The sequence below is a fragment of the Charadrius vociferus genome, unplaced genomic scaffold (genome assembly GCF_000708025.1).
Source record: "Charadrius vociferus isolate BGI_N301 unplaced genomic scaffold, ASM70802v2 scaffold62, whole genome shotgun sequence".
In the NCBI taxonomy this organism is placed as follows: Eukaryota; Metazoa; Chordata; class Aves; order Charadriiformes; family Charadriidae; genus Charadrius; species Charadrius vociferus.
In genome coordinates, this window is record NW_009647419.1 from 61,192 (window position 1) to 78,119 (window position 16,928).

Sequence of the window (16,928 nt, forward strand, 5' to 3'; positions counted from 1 at the left end):
CCAAATGGAGGGCAAATGCTGAGATCCATTTTAAAGGCAGCAGAGGAAAAACCCAAGAGAGGTGGCAAGAGATGGCAGGGCATCGACCCCACAGAGCCAAGCCACAGCTTAGGGACTGCCAGCTCAGCTGGGGTCTGAAGAATGATGCTGGACTTGCTGGCACAGACCCAAACAACACACCACACATTTCAGAAGACTTCAGAAACTTTTGAGGGGATTGAAGGAGGCGAAACCCTTCAAGGAGGTTGGTCTTGGCATGTGAACAAGAGAAAAACCAATGCAAACTGCAAATTAATCAAATGGGATCAAATGGTGCAAGGTTTTGCCATCATGGGATGCTGAGGGAGGAAGAATTGTGTCGGTTGGCCTCCATCCTGCCAGAAGGGCAGATACTCTCAGCTGAGCTGCAGGAGTGGCAGCCGCTGCTTGAGGTGGTGGCTAAACCAGACTGGAAAGCGTTACTCTGATAACAAAGAGAAGGGAAAGGCATAGGGGTAAAAAACTCAGCCTATTCTACTCTATCTTGTAGGTAATGCGTTGAGAGCACAAGACATAGGCAGAGAAGAAATTCTGAAAATACCTGTGAAACAGCATCTCAGTCAGAAACAGGGGAGAAATGGCAATATTGCTTTATGAAAATAAGCTTGCCTGAGTTGCTATGGCTAACTCATGGCTGGAGCTGGGTAGGAACAGTGCTGAAAATCACTGGCTACAGGCCACTGATATATCTGAAGAGAGAAAACACGGGTGAAACCAGAGCCTTGCTGAAGTCAGGGAGAATTTCGCCATTTGACATGCTGCAAAGTGACAGTTGCCAAGCCTGAGTTCAGCCCAGTGTTATTAACACAGCTCCAGGGCATCCGTCTCAGCTTTGGGAGGGTCACCGCGTTTTGCTGTTTATGACTTCGTCTACAGATATGCTAATAGCCACTTAGGCTCAGGCTCTAGCTTGCTGGCTGTGAAGCCGAAGTTGTATCACACATAAGAGGACTGCCTGACATAGCTCAGTTAACACCCCCAGAAACATTTCTCGGTGTGTGAGGCTGCCAGGACGCGTGAGGGTAAGGTTTCACCCCACTGCACAGAAGGCAGGATTAGTACATTCAGTGCTGAAATACACATTTTCCTATTTACTACCAGAGTGCCAGCCCTAATTCCCAGCAGAGGGAAAAGAGGATTTAGATCAGGCAGCTCCATTGATGCAAATGTATTTTAATTCCTCCAAACCAGCTTTTTATCCCAAGAGTGATGTTTGCTGGTATTTTAAAATTGTCTGTAGGCCTGCCAGAGCCAGCTTCCCACATCTCTAGAAATCCACCATGAACAACATTTTCTTGCTTTCCTCTACTTGAATGCCTTCCAAGTTTGTACTTGGTGAAAGGACAGGTTTTCTGTTCCTGCAGAGATGTGAAACACAGATTTTCTGGTGAAATGGCAGAGATACTATTTTGGCAGAGGCAAATTTCCAAATCATCTGCAAGCTGCTTTCTTGCTGGGGAGACGGAAGTCATTTCAGGAGTTTCCATCACAGAAAATAGATACACTCAGGGCTGGCTGCATGTACCTGGCCATGCTGGGAGAGGAGAGCTTTGCTCTGGCGTAACATCCCGAGCTGTGGCAGTCCCCTATTAAGAAGGACAAGGATGAGGAAGATGATGATGAGGAAGATGAGGATGAGGACTCTCCTGGGGTTACTGGAGAGCTGAGTTCCCCTACACAGGTGTGATGCCCAGTGCTGCATGGGCAAGGGGCAGCTGTAGCCAGCTCCCGAGGGCTAGTGGGCACAGCATGGGGGCACAGGGGGCTCATGGAGCTGCTCCCCTTCTCACCACCTGGCCAGGCAAGGGAAATCCTCTCCACCCAGACTCGATTCAGGTCCAGGCAAGGCTGCTCTGAACCCATTAAAATGAACCCCTCGGCAGCCTCCTCATCTTTTACCACACAGCAAAAGAATGCAACACATCCCCATATAGTGAAGAGCCTTTCCTAGTGACAGCAGCATTGCAGGGTGAAAAAAATTCCACCCAAACAAATATGGTGTGTTTGGTTTAGCAGGGAGGTGTGGCTGTGACAATATTATGTGCAATCCCATATGACAAACTTGGGAAAAGTAGGCAATTAGACTGGAAAGCAACCTGGCAGGTGCCTGTGATGCTGGACCTGATACAAGCAGTATTCAAATAGGATAACAGGTTCTGGGAATGACACTGCAGATCTGAGTGCACAAACACAGCTGCCTTCTGCCTGGCCATAAGCAATGCATATGCTGTTAATGGATGGATGTGGGCTCATTGTACTTCTAGCACCCCTGCCTCCAGTGTGGGATTGTCAGCTTTCAGCTTGGGTGCTCTGAATCACTGCCTGGAGGAGCTGGGGGAAAGAGGCCTTGGCACCTAGCTTAAAGGCATGGTGGTGGGATTGTTCCAAACATTGCATCAGTTAAGCTCAGTCTGTTCTGAATATGCAAAGGAAGTGACTTAATGAACTTCTGAAAACTGTCGTTTTCTTTTACCTTTTAGACTTACAGAGCTAAAGACAGGTTCATTGGAAAGGTGCTTGTAACTTATGGTAACAGAAACCAGAACCAGACCTGAACATCTTTCTTTACTTTCCAGGTATTACTATTAGGCACTTCTTGATGTCTGCCCACCGACTTTGCTCCCACAGAGATCAAACTCGCTCTCTCCATTTGTAGTGAGTAATGGCATGTTCTTGAGCAGCTCAGTGGCCATCAATACCTTACTCACAGAGTATGGTACTACTCATGTGGAACCAGCAGTCCCTGGCCCTGAACTAGTGTCAGATGTTTGTGTTGCCTAGATCACATTACTCATGCAGGGATGGCAGTGTTTGGGTTTGAGAGGAGATGACTCTAGAAAAGCCTGCTTTGAGAAATTAGGCTACTTCAGGAGAACTCCAGACATGGCAGGAGGGAGGATATGAGGCTTCCAGGATTATGCTTGGATTTAAATCAGACTCTATGGCGATTTGCATTAAAAAGATTTTGTTAATTTGACAAGTGAATCAACTACAAATCTGCTGTCAGCAAATGATTCTAAGATTCAATGTGTGACATGTATTATAATAGACTCATAGAATGGTTTGGGTTGGAAGGAACCTTAAAGATCGTCTGGTTCCAACCCCCCTGCCATGGGCAGGGACACCTCCCACTAGACCAGGTTTCTCAAAGCCCCATCCAACCTGCCCTTCAATACCTCCAAGGATGGAGCATCCACAACTTCCCTGGGCAGCCTGTTCCAGTGTCTCACCACCCTCAGAGTGAAAATTTTTTTCCTAATATCTATTCTCAATCTCCCCTCTTCCAGTTTGAAGCCATTACCCCTTGTCCTATCACTGCATGCCCTTGTAAAAAGTCCCTCTCCAGCCTTCTTGCAGGCCCCCTTCAGATCCTGGAAGGCGGCTATGAGGTCTCCCCAGAGCCTTCTCTTCCCCAGGCTGAACAACCCCAACTCTCTCAGCCTGTCCTCATAGGAGAGGTGCTCCAGCCCTCTGATCATCTTCGTGGCCCTCCTCTGGACCTGCTCCAACAGGTTCATGTCCATCTTATGTTGAAGGCTCCAATTAGCCTTTTTCTGTGACAAATTATCACAGAAATATCTCCTTAAGATGTATTTTAGTGCATTTGGATATTTTGTATGTCTTCAGAATATTTTGCAATATCATAACTCTGTCTCCCAAGAATATGCAACAGGCTGTGTCTTATTTGTATTGTATCTACAGGCCTCAGCTGAGTTTGGGGCTGCTTTGCCAAGTACTATGAAAACAAATCCTGGCCTTCAAGACCATTTCCACAGACAAGCAATAGAAAGGAAAACAACCCCAAAAGTGGTAACCTGCTGAAGTTTGTCATTCAATCAGTGACACCTTCAAGAGTATGAAACAGATATTCTTGAGCCCAAGCCATTAGAGCACTCTACCTACCTAGGCAGAGTTCCTTGGCATTTGTGGTTCCAGGACACACTGTGGTTTGGTATTTCTGCAGAAACATTCAGAGCTTCTGGCCAAGCGTAAGAGGCTTTGTGTTCCAGGAAAGTAGTGGGAGCAGGAGCGCAGCTCCCAGATGAGTGCTTTTCCTGAGACTGCCACTCAAGGGCCAAAATTGGGGGGGGTTTGCCTTTTGTGTAAATATATTATGTAAAATACGTACTTTAAAACAATAGCTACAAGTGCCCTACATTGTCTGGAGCCAGTTTTCTATTGTCTCGAGTGACTTCTCGTCTGAAGCATGGACTGAAGCCAAGCGAAGGCTGAAGCGTGTGTGGCACATGGAGACGGGAATGAAGGCTGGCAAGTGCCATTGTTCTCCTCTTTGCCTCCCAGTGAACAGCGTTTAATTCTGTTTTCGGTTGTCAGAAGAGATTAGATATCTAAATTCTGGTATCAATAAGTGGTCTGTCTGATCACTTAGGTGCAGAAAACACATTTCACAGAAGAAACTGTCAGATGAATGATTAAGCTATTTGTGTATTACCACAGCAATATAGTGCATGTTTACGGAAAGTCAGCTTTTCAAAAAAGCACTTGAACAATACAAAAATAATTAAATTAACAAGAGTCCTGCGGATAAAGGATTAATTTTCCCAGCCGGCTGCCAGCGGGATGAAGGCTGGGTTATCAGCTCCACATAAGAGACGTCTTTCTAGCAGAGCGGCAAAACTCAGAGCTGTCCTGAGGAAGACCCTCTCCATGGGAACAGCACCCAGACATAAATATTTCTCGAAGATAAATTAAAACTAAAATGTGAATGATGGGAGGAAACTAAACAGAAAAACAGTATTGCAAAAGGGGGAGAAAAGGAATGATCTATTATTTTAAATGCTTACCAGTAGAGGACACTTCTGTTAGTTTTTGGCAGAGCAAAAAAACATTACAAAGAAAGTCAGAAAAGTGCTACTTTTCAAAACAGTTTACAGTCCGCTCTGAAATCATATGTGTACATAGCCTCCAGAGGCTTGAGCAGAGGGGTATGAAAATGTCTGCTGTGTTTTTTCTCCCAGAGTCAAAGGGAATATATTTTTCCTTATAAAAATAAGGGACGATGGAAGAAATTTCTCAGGAGCATTGCAGCCCCACGTGTGCTGCCCTGGGGCATTCTCATGCACAGCGGGGCAGGCTGGTATCCCTGCAGGGAGGGCAGCAGCTACCAGCCCCACGGGGGACCTCGGCGTGGGGAGAGCCCATGTCTCCTCTCCATCGCGATTAACTGCAGTTGTTGCTTGTAGGGGCTTTAAAGTGCATGTGTGTCACTCCTGCTCTCCAAAAATGCCACAGGAGGGGGCAGAAGGAAGAAGTCCCTGCCTGCAGCCCTTTTCCATACAACATCCCCAAGGCCCATGACAGAGAGGATGGAGTTGCTCCTGCAGGGCGTCCAAGCACCCCGAGGCACCTTGTGCTGGGTGGGTACAGGGGTGCCAGGCGGTGGGGGCCTCCCAGCCTGCAGGCAGGCCATCTCCCACCTTGGGTCAGAACCAGTTCTCCCACCATGGTCCCCAGAGTAAGTATCCGGGCGTGGGACCAACAGCGGTAGTAACAGTCCATCTGGTGCAAATATTAAGCAAGACAAAATAAATGCAGGGAATAGTCCTGTTCTGCCAGGAGGGGTAGGTAGGAGGGACAGAGAAATCTGCACAAGCCCTGTTCTGGTCCAAAGGGTGAGGCAGAGCTTGGTCCCTGCTCTCCCTGTGGCTTAGAAATAGATGGAGGAGGCAGCAGCTAGGAACACTGGCACCCGCGGGCTATTTGCTCTCTCATCGCTTGCGAGGCTTTGGTGGGGGGGAAGCGAGGGGGGAGAAATGCAAAGAGGAATCATCAAGGAGGGTCTGCTGAGGCAGGGAGTGCTGGGGAGCACGGCTGCTGCTCACACTCAGCACCTGCTCCCTGGGGAAGAGGACATTCCCTCCCACCCAGCATTCTCATCACCTCCAGCCTTTCTGTCCCACCCAGCAACCTCCTTCCCAGTGTGTTTCCACACGGAGGATTTAAATAACGAAACAAAAGGACAACACGTTTGTGGTGCTGATGTGGAATTCACATCCTGTGCGATGACAACTCTGCTTGGGCCTTATTTCATCCTTCCCTTCCCTTTGCCTACACATGGCAAAGGGTCCAGCTCTCCTGTGCACTGTACAGGGACTAGTGCAATGGGACCCAGTCTCAGCTGGTCGCTCTGCTCTACGGTAATGAAGACAATTAATATGAGGAAAAAAGGGAGGGTTTGCCCAGAAGGAGGAAGCCAACATGAGCAGGACTTGGTAAGCAACATCACAGAGAATTGTTTCTGCAAATAGTAAGTGATAGGCTAGCACAGGTCTGTGTTTTACATAAATTTTATTGTATTTTGGAGAAAATTGTGTACAGTCAATCAGGTTACTCCAGCAGCAGGTAGTATGTTTAGTATGTGCGGTCTGGTCATCTTCTTTCCAGCTACTCAGCATAATTCTTAGCAGGATTTTATGCTCTAAAGGGTAACTAAAACTATCCGCATCTGTGGGGACATCTCTTCCTGTTGGGATTAATGACATTTTTTGGAAAATTCCTAACTATATTCTGAAATTAAGAAGAGACATCCTGTGTTTTTGTGAAAATTCAGTAATATCTCTATCATTCCCTAATATGAGTGTCTAAAAATGTTCTCCATAGACAAAATGTACTGCCAGTGTTGGAGAACATTTTCTTCAACACAGAGCTTTTTATCTGTTGTAATTTTTGTCATACATCACCATCTCAAGTCTTTATAAATAACAATTGGGTGGTTTTGAGTGGACAAATTTTGTTCTGAAAAAAGCTCTGGGTTTGAAAGAGAAAAAAAATCCTGATGTACCTGCAATTGCTTTAACAAAGTACATTTAAAAAAAACCCCTGATGGCTGATAATTAATCATCTGACAGGGAGGAGAGTATTGCTTAAAGAAGGAACACAGACATTGTGCTTTTGAGTGCCAGCTTAAGATACTTCTGTCTCTGCATACTTTGCATCGCCTCTGTGCCATGGCACACCGCTCCCAGCCTTGCGTCGGCACAAGTGTCCTCTTGTTGCTTTATGGTTCTGGGAGCTAAGCTGGCTTTTAGATGAAAGATAACGGGCTGAGCTATTTTCCCTGCAAAGGAGACCCCTACTCTGGCTTAAAGTGTGGCAACAGCCAGGGCAGTGCCGGCAGAGCGAGGGCATGTGTGCTACGGCATGGAGGCAGGAAGAAGCAGCTGCAGAAGTGCTAGAAACTGGAGTGGCTGCTGAAGACTTGCTCTGAAGTCATGGCCTTACTTTCTACTTTTCTGCATCAGTTTTTAGCCAATGCTTTTTCTCAGATGTCAGTGCAGTTATATATCCACTTTCCATAGGTAGGACGCCACTGACAAGCAAACATGTTGTTTGGGGAGTCCCTTTGCCCACAACTATCTGCAATTTCCCCTGTAATTAAAACCAAGAACTTCAGTTCCAAATTACCTTCTTGTCTCTTACAACCCCAGATTATCATTTGTACAATTAATTATAATCAGACCTAACATTAAAACTAGGAATTGAAAAAAGCCCTATAAAAACAGAACACAGAGTCCATATTTCAGTCATTAAAAAACAAAAGGAATCAAGGCTTTCCTTGATTTTGGATAGTCCGTAAATGTCTTGAGATAGTACCTGCAAGAAAACAAGCAAGAGAGTGAACCTGCATGCATACAAGGAAACTGAACAGTTTTAATACAGCTCAGCTGAAGAACCTTAAAACTCCTCCAGACTGCCTTGCTTTGTAACCTCTGTGCGTTACTCTGCAAAAGAGTGTTCCGAAACTATTTACACCAGGTTAATTAATTAAGTGAAAGCTGATAATACTGTTAAGGTTCTGACAGACCTGAAGTAGAAACTTCAGGAATGCAGAGCAGGGGACCACATCTACTCCAAAGGACTGCAGAGGTTGCAAGGGAATCCTTAGGAAAGATTCACATTTACAAGGCTCAGTAAAAAGAGGCTTTTGCATGGCGGAAGCAGTGATGTAACTCCTGCTCAATTAAATAACTATCAGGCCCACTTGACTCAACAGGGGCTCCAGCCGACTGCTTTGCTTTCACCCAGTCACCAATAATCTGGTACAGCTCTTGTACATAGTATTAAATTTCAATTTTATCTTGAATCCTGGCCCTGCTTCTCTGCCCCTCCCTGGCTTTTTGCAAACTGCACTACAAGAGCAAGCAGCAGCATACGGCAAGAAACAGTTTGGTACCTGTGATGGTGATAAGCACGTGGCCCGATGCAGCAAAGAGTAAAAAAGGCAAAGGCGAAGGCTGGTAGGGACCAGGTTGCTATGGCAAAACCAAACCATTCCACAATTTCTCCAAAGTAGTTGGCTCCAGAAACATAGGTGAACAGCCCCCCTGCATCAATAGACAAAATATGCTATTTTTACAGTGATCTCATGAACATGGAAAGTTCTTTCCCATAAAGTCAGCAGCAGAACACACCACCTTTCTTATTCAAAGCCCATAACAGCAACCTAAACCCACTGCCCTGAAGCCAGTGGAAACATGACAAAGGAGGATCTTGTACAAGTGCAAGAATTAAAGGTGATTCTAACCCAGAGGTTTTCAGCACTTTTGCAATCATTTATTTTAATTTGGAAAAGGACTTAAGAAAGCCCATTTAATTTAAATTAAAATTATTAACATTAGTCAATTCTCTTCAGGCCCTAAAAAATGTTTTGCAACTCCACTACCTTTGGGGAATGCAAAATCTGAATCTCATTTTGCACCTTAGCTAATCACAATGTCTACAAGAGGCAGGTAAGTATTGGAGGTGAGAAACTCTGGGGGAGAGATATTACAATCCATAACAAGTCAGCAGAAGGAGTCAACACCAAACCCAGGAAACTTCTGGATTCCCATCCATATTGCTCTACAGAGCTTAGACATTTCCTGGTGCACCGCTCTGGCCCACAGCCACTCTTCCTCATCTTGAAGGAGATGGAAAGGAAATTATGCACCTTGCTTGATGTTACTTTTCCCCTTAAAGTTTACCCTTTGAATCTCCCTTTTGCAGTGTAAGAATTCCTCTACTTCTTGCTGGGCATGGAGAAGAAACATTCTGTCTTTGCAGCTGCTTTTTACAAGGCTAAAATCCTTTTCCTATGATGTCCCACTTCAGTCTTCTCTAAATCACACAGCCCATTTCCTGAAGCCTCTCCTCACAGCTCACGTTTTCCAGATACTCTTGTGGCTTCTTGTGGACTGTCTGCAGCTCAGAGGGGCACCTGAACCAAGTACCTGTGCGGTACTGGCACCTCTGCTATTATTGTCGCTTTGCTGTGAATTCAGTCAGAAAACATCATCTGTCTTGTTGCCCTATTTTCTCCAAGGAGGTGGGGGATAAGAATATACCCTGAGGAATCTTGTAAGTGACTTCCCCGGGTTTCCTCAGCTGGCGCAGCAGGAGATCACTGTGAATGTTGATTCCCATTCCCAGCAGAAATAAGAAGAGGCCTAAGAAACAAACAAGAAATAGATCAGAAAGCAAGCTCTGCATAGTTATCCCTGCTCAAGCATATATGTGAGGTTTATCTTTGGAGCAGGCAGATAGGAGACCTAATGTAAGGCAGGTAAAACGATGTGCTGCTCCTGAGAAGACTACTGAACAAGAGAAGCATAGATGACTCGTGACAAATAACCCTCTGTCTCTGTGTCAGTTGTGGGATCACAGTCCCCTGGGATCACCTGCATTGGATAGCTTCAGTGTGGAGAGCAGCTCTAGACAGAACGATGACCATCCTGAGTACACTCTTTTGCTGGTGAGACCAGAGCACTTTCAGCTGGTGTGAGAAAAAGCTGAACTTCCCAGCTGGCCATAGTCATCACTTATTGAACGTCAAGGCCGGGGGACAAGGTACCCAACATACACTGCTGGCTGATGGCAGCCAGCCACTGCTGTGGACGTTACTGCAGAGCGACCACTGAGCTGTAGGCAAGTACCATTACTCTCATTTTACAGCTGCGGAAAGAGGAGCACAGAGAACACAAACTTATCCAGCACATCACCAGAGCCAGGAAGGGAACCTACATCTCAGCACAGCTCTGCCAAGCAGCACTGCGAGCGAGGCTGCTTGGACAGAGCTATGGCATCCACATGGAGTAGTTATTTGTTGAAGGATGCTGACAGCTTCTGGCCGGAATAATTCATTGACCATACTCCATTTAGCTGAAAAACTAGAGACTTTTGATTGAGAGACTCTGCAGGTGACATGCCCTACATTTCATGCCACATTAGATGCTGAGAAAACCACCTCTGACAATGATTGGGAAGCAAGGAAAGAAATAGAGGTGATGAGTGCTACCAAGTGCTGGTAAAACCTGAACACTTCCAGGAGCAACAGGAAGTTGGTAAGAGTCTGTAGAGGAAGAATATACTGTTTGTTTTTTATTTAATGTTTCAAGTACTGCTCATACTGATTTCCTTTTTTTTTTCATTAAATATATATTTTATTTATCATGCAAATTATGTGATGTGGTGTTTTCTTTGTTTGGCATGGGAGCTCTTACTAAAAAATGTCCAGGATTTTTAATACGTGATGCTGTCAGAAAAGACTGAACTTGCACACACAGTCTGAAACAGGGTACAGGAAGTACCTTGGTTATTTCGTACTTTTCACATCCAAAACATTTCCTCAGACCTCCATGTTAATCTTCATTTCTATGTGCGCATTTAAAAAACATCCTCTGTGCAGCACCAAATGTGTAATGCCACCTAGCTGCTCCTGCTCACATATTGTCTCAGGGATTTTACAGTGTGATATTCAGATAAGCTATGAAGTTACAGAATACAAAGGAACCATATTAACATAGAACCAGACTGAGTATGACCTCTGATCTTTCCATGTGCGTTACACAAGAAAAAAGAGCCCTTTGTCTCTAAAGCTTCATTTATGCTGGGGTTTTGGCCTTCTTTTCTCTCTCTGTCGGAATAGCTGCATCAAGTGCAAAGCTCCCTGGCAGGGAAGAGAAAGCCACAGTTTACGCTTGCACAGGGCCGCTGCTGGGTGGACGTTTCTGGCCTAGCAAGGGCACATCCCTGTTCAGCTGAGGCCTGAGATTGCACCTCCGCAGCCCCATAGCAGCAGGAGGCTCTGGAGTGGTGTCAAGTAAAACAAGGCTGGTGATTTGGGACTAACACATTACATCGCACACCCTCAAAAGTGGCTGCCTAGCAAAAACAAAAAAATAGTCACTGCACATTTATTTGTTTTATCTGGGCCAGCAGGCAGGTTTTATGCTGATTTCCATCACAACTGATTTGACTTACATGTTCAATGAATATTAGGACATAATTCAAAATGCTTCCAAATTGCTTGGAGATTAGATCTTGGGAATCCTGCAGCTCTAATTACCTGATGTAAATCTGATGTCAGTGCACCAATCGTTGGGATATTCAGCGCAGTAAATCAGGTAGTACCCCTGGAGGAAGCCATTATAGATACAGAATAACGTGCCAAAGAAAAGCAATTGCAGTGGGAAAGGTCTGCCTCTAGTGAAGAAGGGGTAAATGAATGTCCTAAGGTAGATAAGAAAATAAAGTCAGCACATTACTCATGATAATGTTGTATTTGCAGTTTCTCTGCTGTAGGAAAAAAAGCTTTAACAAAACACAAAATATAAAAAAGGTCAATAAGGATTGAAAAAAAGGAAAACAACTGTAAAAAAATAAGATTAGCAACTAACGGGAACAAGAAATACTGCAGATACCCACATTTTTTTGACCCTTCAGGACTGAACACAAGATGAGAAACTAGAAAACTCATCCAGAGTCACTGCCGCCTTGGGAACGTCTCTCTGCATTCCTTCTCCCTTGCTGGTAAAATGGGGAACTCGTGCCCACAAACAGTATTTTTGTTTTAAGACCTGGGCTGCCCCTTGCAGTAATGCTGCAGAGGGCTGAGCAAAGGGTGCTGTGGAGGCACAGGGGCACACTGATGTTCAAACCAAAGTATTGCAGGGCAGTACCAACTGCAATATTGATTCCCTAAACGAGCATTGCTATGCCACATGCACTGTGGAGTGGTTTTGTTATGGAGAAGACATTTCTGATTCCGCTACCAGGACTTTAGTCCCTGAGGGCTTTAGTCCGTTGTGGAGATGGAGTTGAAGACAGTGCCAAGACCCCTCTGGTTCTCTCATCCCCTGCAGTGTACAGCCTGGGGTGTAATCCCCTTTCCCAGCCTCTCCCGCTCCACTCAGGTGACGTCCGCTCATCTCTGACACAGAGCAACTCTGTCCTGCTCTGCTCGGACGCTTCGACACAGAGGCAGAGCAAAGTTGTCGGCTGTCTGGGAGAGCTGCTTTCCCTCCAGTCCCTGCCTCTCCTCCATGCTTTCAAACTTTAATTTAAAATAAGAGCTAAACCCCTAAGTTTAATATGCTAATTGCCAAGATTTCCATGCAGCTCCAGCAGCTAGGGCTTCCTTAGACAAAAGCGGTGCTAACACTAGCAGTCACATTTGTAGGAGCAAATAAATAGTGCTCGTATAGTTTTCATTTTCACATATCTTTGGTTCAGGTGTCTGTATCCCTCTTGACACTTTGGACAATCCATATCATCCTGGGGAGAGTGAAATGGAGACATTATGTTCATATTCGTTAGGCATTTTCTTACCTGGCCAATTAAGTTCTATATGTGGTAAAATCTACACTCTTAATTTCTTTCTTTTGCCCTCTTGGGCATTGGATGGTGCTCATCATACCAATATATAAGCACTATTGATAAGTAATTCACATCCCGGGTTGCCAATATCAACTTAAGCAAGCTGAGGCATGAAATGTCATAACATTATAAATCTAGATTAAATTGTACTGAGCACATCTAAAAGTGAGTAAGCAGACTACAAGCAACAACATGTTATTGTATTCACTGCTTTCCAAAGCAAGGTAAGCCAGTTATCCAGCAACTAAAACAGTTGTGATGCAGAAGTGCTAAATATTTCTAAGTATAGTGAAACCTAAGAGGTACAGAGAATATTTTTCAGACAGTGATATCATGTTTGTCATATTTATTACAGTATGGAAAGAAATGCATTTTGGAGTAATGTTTCCAATAATTATTGCCCTTCAGGAATGGGATGGTAGGCCAGGCCAGCTTGAGCAATCTGACCTGCCTGTTGAAGTAATATTGACAAATTGGACCTGAACAGCTATGAGAATAAGTGAGAAACTTGCAAATGAAAACTTCGAGAAAGCAAATTGCATGGAAGAGAGAATGATATCAAACCACACAAAGTGAGTTTAGGAGGGGAATTTATACAGCAGATTGGAGTGGGACTTGCACTGCTTTATCCTTTCTCAAAACCAGTTATGTTTGAGAGTCTCTTAATTTTTACAGCTGATACAAACAGAAGTTTCTAGCATGAGCTGGCATTTCTCAGCTCACAGCGAAGTTGATTGTTGCCATGGTGCCGCTGTTTCAGGATAAAGGTTATAGGCCCTTGAAGGTGGCTTGTCCTGCAGTAACAGGAGGGCAAAAATCAGCAGCAGACCTATCTACCATGGATGGAGGACAGAAAGAACCAGCATGCAAAGTATAAGTACAATCACAGGAGAGCCAGGAGGCATCAGATCTTCTTTTGTTGAAGGAGTGAAATCCTGGCATTGCTGAAATCCCGCCTCGTAGCAGTTTTGAAAATCCAAGTCAGGATTTCATCCAAGAATCTTTTTTGTGGAGAAACTCCTCTGAGAAAATCTGCTTGGGTCTGTAAATCCAGAGCCCAGATTCAGTTCTCTGTATCTGAACAATGCCTAAGTCTTTGTTTTAACACAGCACTTGTCAGCTTGTACAACATACCTACTTGAGGGTACATAAACTATTCCTGATGGGTCTTGAAAAAGCAACTGAGATAAAGCAAGGACATTTAATAGGTTTAAATATTCTATAGAAGAGTCTGCATCTCTGACGGAATTATTTTGCAGTGTGAAAATCAAAGCGGGACTGAAGGCCACCATTTTAGAATAACAGAACAAAAACCGGCCTTTTGGATTAGACCAATGACAAATTTGACCTTTTTCTTTCAGTGCAGTATTGATGACTAATCCTTTATTCCTTTATTATCTTTACTGGCCAAAGGCACTGCATCTGACTAAACCATTGCAAACAGCTTCTTTTTAAATGAGTGAATAATAAATAATTCATCTTCTCCATCATTTATTTTCCAGAAGAACAGGTTTAGAAGGGAAAATCATTTGACATTGTATTAAATTTCATCTTAAAGGTATTAGTCCAGCTCCTTGAAACCTCCAGAGACCCTCACCCAAACAGGGGGAAACTATAGGTTTGCTCTTCTTCCCACAGAAGGTGGAAATCTTTTCACAAATGTTACCGCAATCAGCTAAGAATAGGCTCTCAGTCCTCCTTCAACAGCTTGTTAATTGGAGATGTTGATGCTGCTGCTGTGTCTTCTCCTCTCCAGGGCCCAGACGCAGCAGTTCAGGTAGTAGCAGCTCATGTTTTCCAGTCTGGAAACTCGAGCTGTTTCCAGTCCTTATGAGGTGTTTCCCACCTGGGGCACCTGGGTCAAGGGGTCAGGGCAGGCAACTGAGAATGGGGGGCACCTGGCTCTCTGACACTCTCTGGGTCACCAGCCTACCACTGCATCTGCCCATCTAGCCCTCTGCCACCAGGCCCTCTGCCCTGGGTCTAACTGGGATGAACTAGGGGCTAGGAATTAGAGATATTGCTAAGGCAGGCAGGGCTGATGTGGTGCCTTTTGCTTTGAAAGACAGGTGCTGGCCATAATCCAGCTTGTCCTACTCATGCCAGGGCACTGTCTGAGTGCCTTGGCCCATCTCCTGTGACCCTGGCCAACCTCCAGAAGAGAGTTATGGACTTCTCCTGACCAGGGCTGCTCTGAGTTCCTGCAGGGATTTTTGTCTCTCCTTGAAGGATGGAGGGCAGGCCCGCCCTGCATCCCTGGTGAGGATGAACCATCGTGTTGAATGATAGCTGAGAACCATTTCCACATGGTCTGGGCTCCACACGCCCTGGTTCTTCGCTTGTCCCACCCAGACATACAAAAGGTGAGGAGGGCTGGTCGTCCAAGTGAGGCCAGGCAGCCAGGCTCCTGTAAGGGTGGTGCCTTCAGAGCCCTCACAGATTACACGTATGCTGAGCTGACTCCATAGCTGGAGCCATGCATTGGAAAATACCCCACAAACCACCGTTGCAGGGGTCACACAGGCAGGCAAACCGTGTCCCTCCTGCAGGGGAAAGGCACCCTGCTACATTGAGAGCACATGTCACAGCCCCTTTTCTCGCTCCCTGAAACCCCATTGCTGAGGTGCTGTCTGTACTTCTCACTGCTTTATTGGTACCTTCTCAACCAAAGGCCTCTCTACGTTAGAGGAGACCTTCACCAGCTCCTTTCCCCTCTGTCCCTGGCCTCGCCAGATGTCCAGGGCACCCGGAGAGAAAAGGCTGATGGCAGCCATCCTGGTGGGCTCAGGCCTGATTTCCTCTCCCTGTCCTGCCTTTGCCTGGTTGCTCCTCGGATGCTTTCAGGAAGGAATGGGTACTGTGGTGGACACTCAGCTCCGATTTCACCTTTGGTGCTCTGTTTTTAGTTTTGACCCTTTGACACTCACCCAGTCCCTTTTCTTGTCACTGTTTGGGACTATTATTAATTCCTCCATCATTAGTTGGCCTCTCTCTAGACTCTTTGCTGCAGCTCCCTTTTTAGGGGAATGCTTCTGGTTTTCTTAATTTGTACAAATATCTGTACCACAGGTGATAAGCAAAACTATGTGATTTGTGTTACACTAACTACAGATCAGTCAGACCTGAAAGGACTGAAGGAGTACCCTTCGATCTGTCTTGTGAACAGCTTGAAAAGATTGGTGTCCAAACCTTGGGAGATTACACGGACCTCAAAACAGTTTTATTTGCACTGGCAATCAACAGCATGTCTTTGCCATAGGTCATCACTGGAATCACGTTGCTGGGGAGCTACTGGCACCCTTGGCATACCTGACCATGTGGATGAAGGCTCAAGATGTTAGCAAACACGATGGACTTCTGCCTGGGGCATCCATGATTAAAGGCACAAAGCCTCTAATTAATCTGGAGACTTATGGATGTCATATGATCGTATGTCCCAGACATCTGCTGCTGAAGAGTCTTTGCTAAAATCTGCACATACTTTCTCTTTTTCAGCCCAATCCTGTAGGTTATTTGTTGATTGCACTAGGAGGTAATTTTTAGTTTTTGCTGGTTTTGAGTTATGTTCCACTGATTCCCACTGAATACTTATAGAAGACTCCCAAGTCTATTCTCCATGTATAGTCAACACCAGGGCACAATCTGGCACCTAATTTTCCTGTGCCCAATTAAAAACTTTTCAGTTATCCCAGATTGGGTTTAAACAAATGTAATGGTTAAAGTGCCAGTTCCAAGCAGTAAGCACCCTTGCTATCAGTTCAAAGGGAATGTAAAACAAAATACCCCAAAATACTTTCAAAAGTGAAACAAAGCATTTTAACCCTCCCTCATACAAATGCCCTGGTGTCACAAACTAGGGTAGAGCCTCCTCACCCCTCATATTCCTCTCCTCAAACATCCTACCTTGAGATGCTTTGCCCTTCCCCACTTATTCTTATGGACTCTGCAGTAGCCCGAAAAGGCCAACAAACCAGGTATATTTAAAGAAGGAGAGCAAGTAGGTTATTGGCAGCCGCTTGTACTGCACAGGGTGGACTGTGTCCCTTTTGCTAAGAAGGTGTGCACAGCAAGACATGCTCTGGCACAGCCTCAGGAACAAAATCCGAGCTACAGCTCTGGTCACACACACACACCAGCAAAGCCAGCAGGCAGATTGGCCATTAAGCTTCTGGCAATACACACTGCAGGTACAGGACAGACAGCAGATCTCTTGACTGCAGTAGTGTAGTTGTACC

At 45.3% G+C, this 16,928-nt stretch overlaps 1 protein-coding gene across 1 annotated transcript; it reads right to left on the reverse strand.

Annotated features, from left to right (window-relative positions):
• Positions 1-7,586: 7,586 nt before the first annotated feature.
• On the reverse strand, positions 7,587-15,467 carry SRD5A2 (steroid-5-alpha-reductase, alpha polypeptide 2 (3-oxo-5 alpha-steroid delta 4-dehydrogenase alpha 2)). The gene is made up of 5 exons (XM_009880431.1): positions 15,337-15,467; positions 11,384-11,547; positions 9,384-9,485; positions 8,234-8,384; positions 7,587-7,653 (listed from the first exon to the last, which is right to left on the reverse strand). Exons 1-5 carry the CDS (start codon positions 15,465-15,467, stop codon positions 7,587-7,589), a joined length of 615 nt encoding a protein of 204 aa, XP_009878733.1.
• Between the last annotated feature and the right edge of the window lie 1,461 nt (positions 15,468-16,928).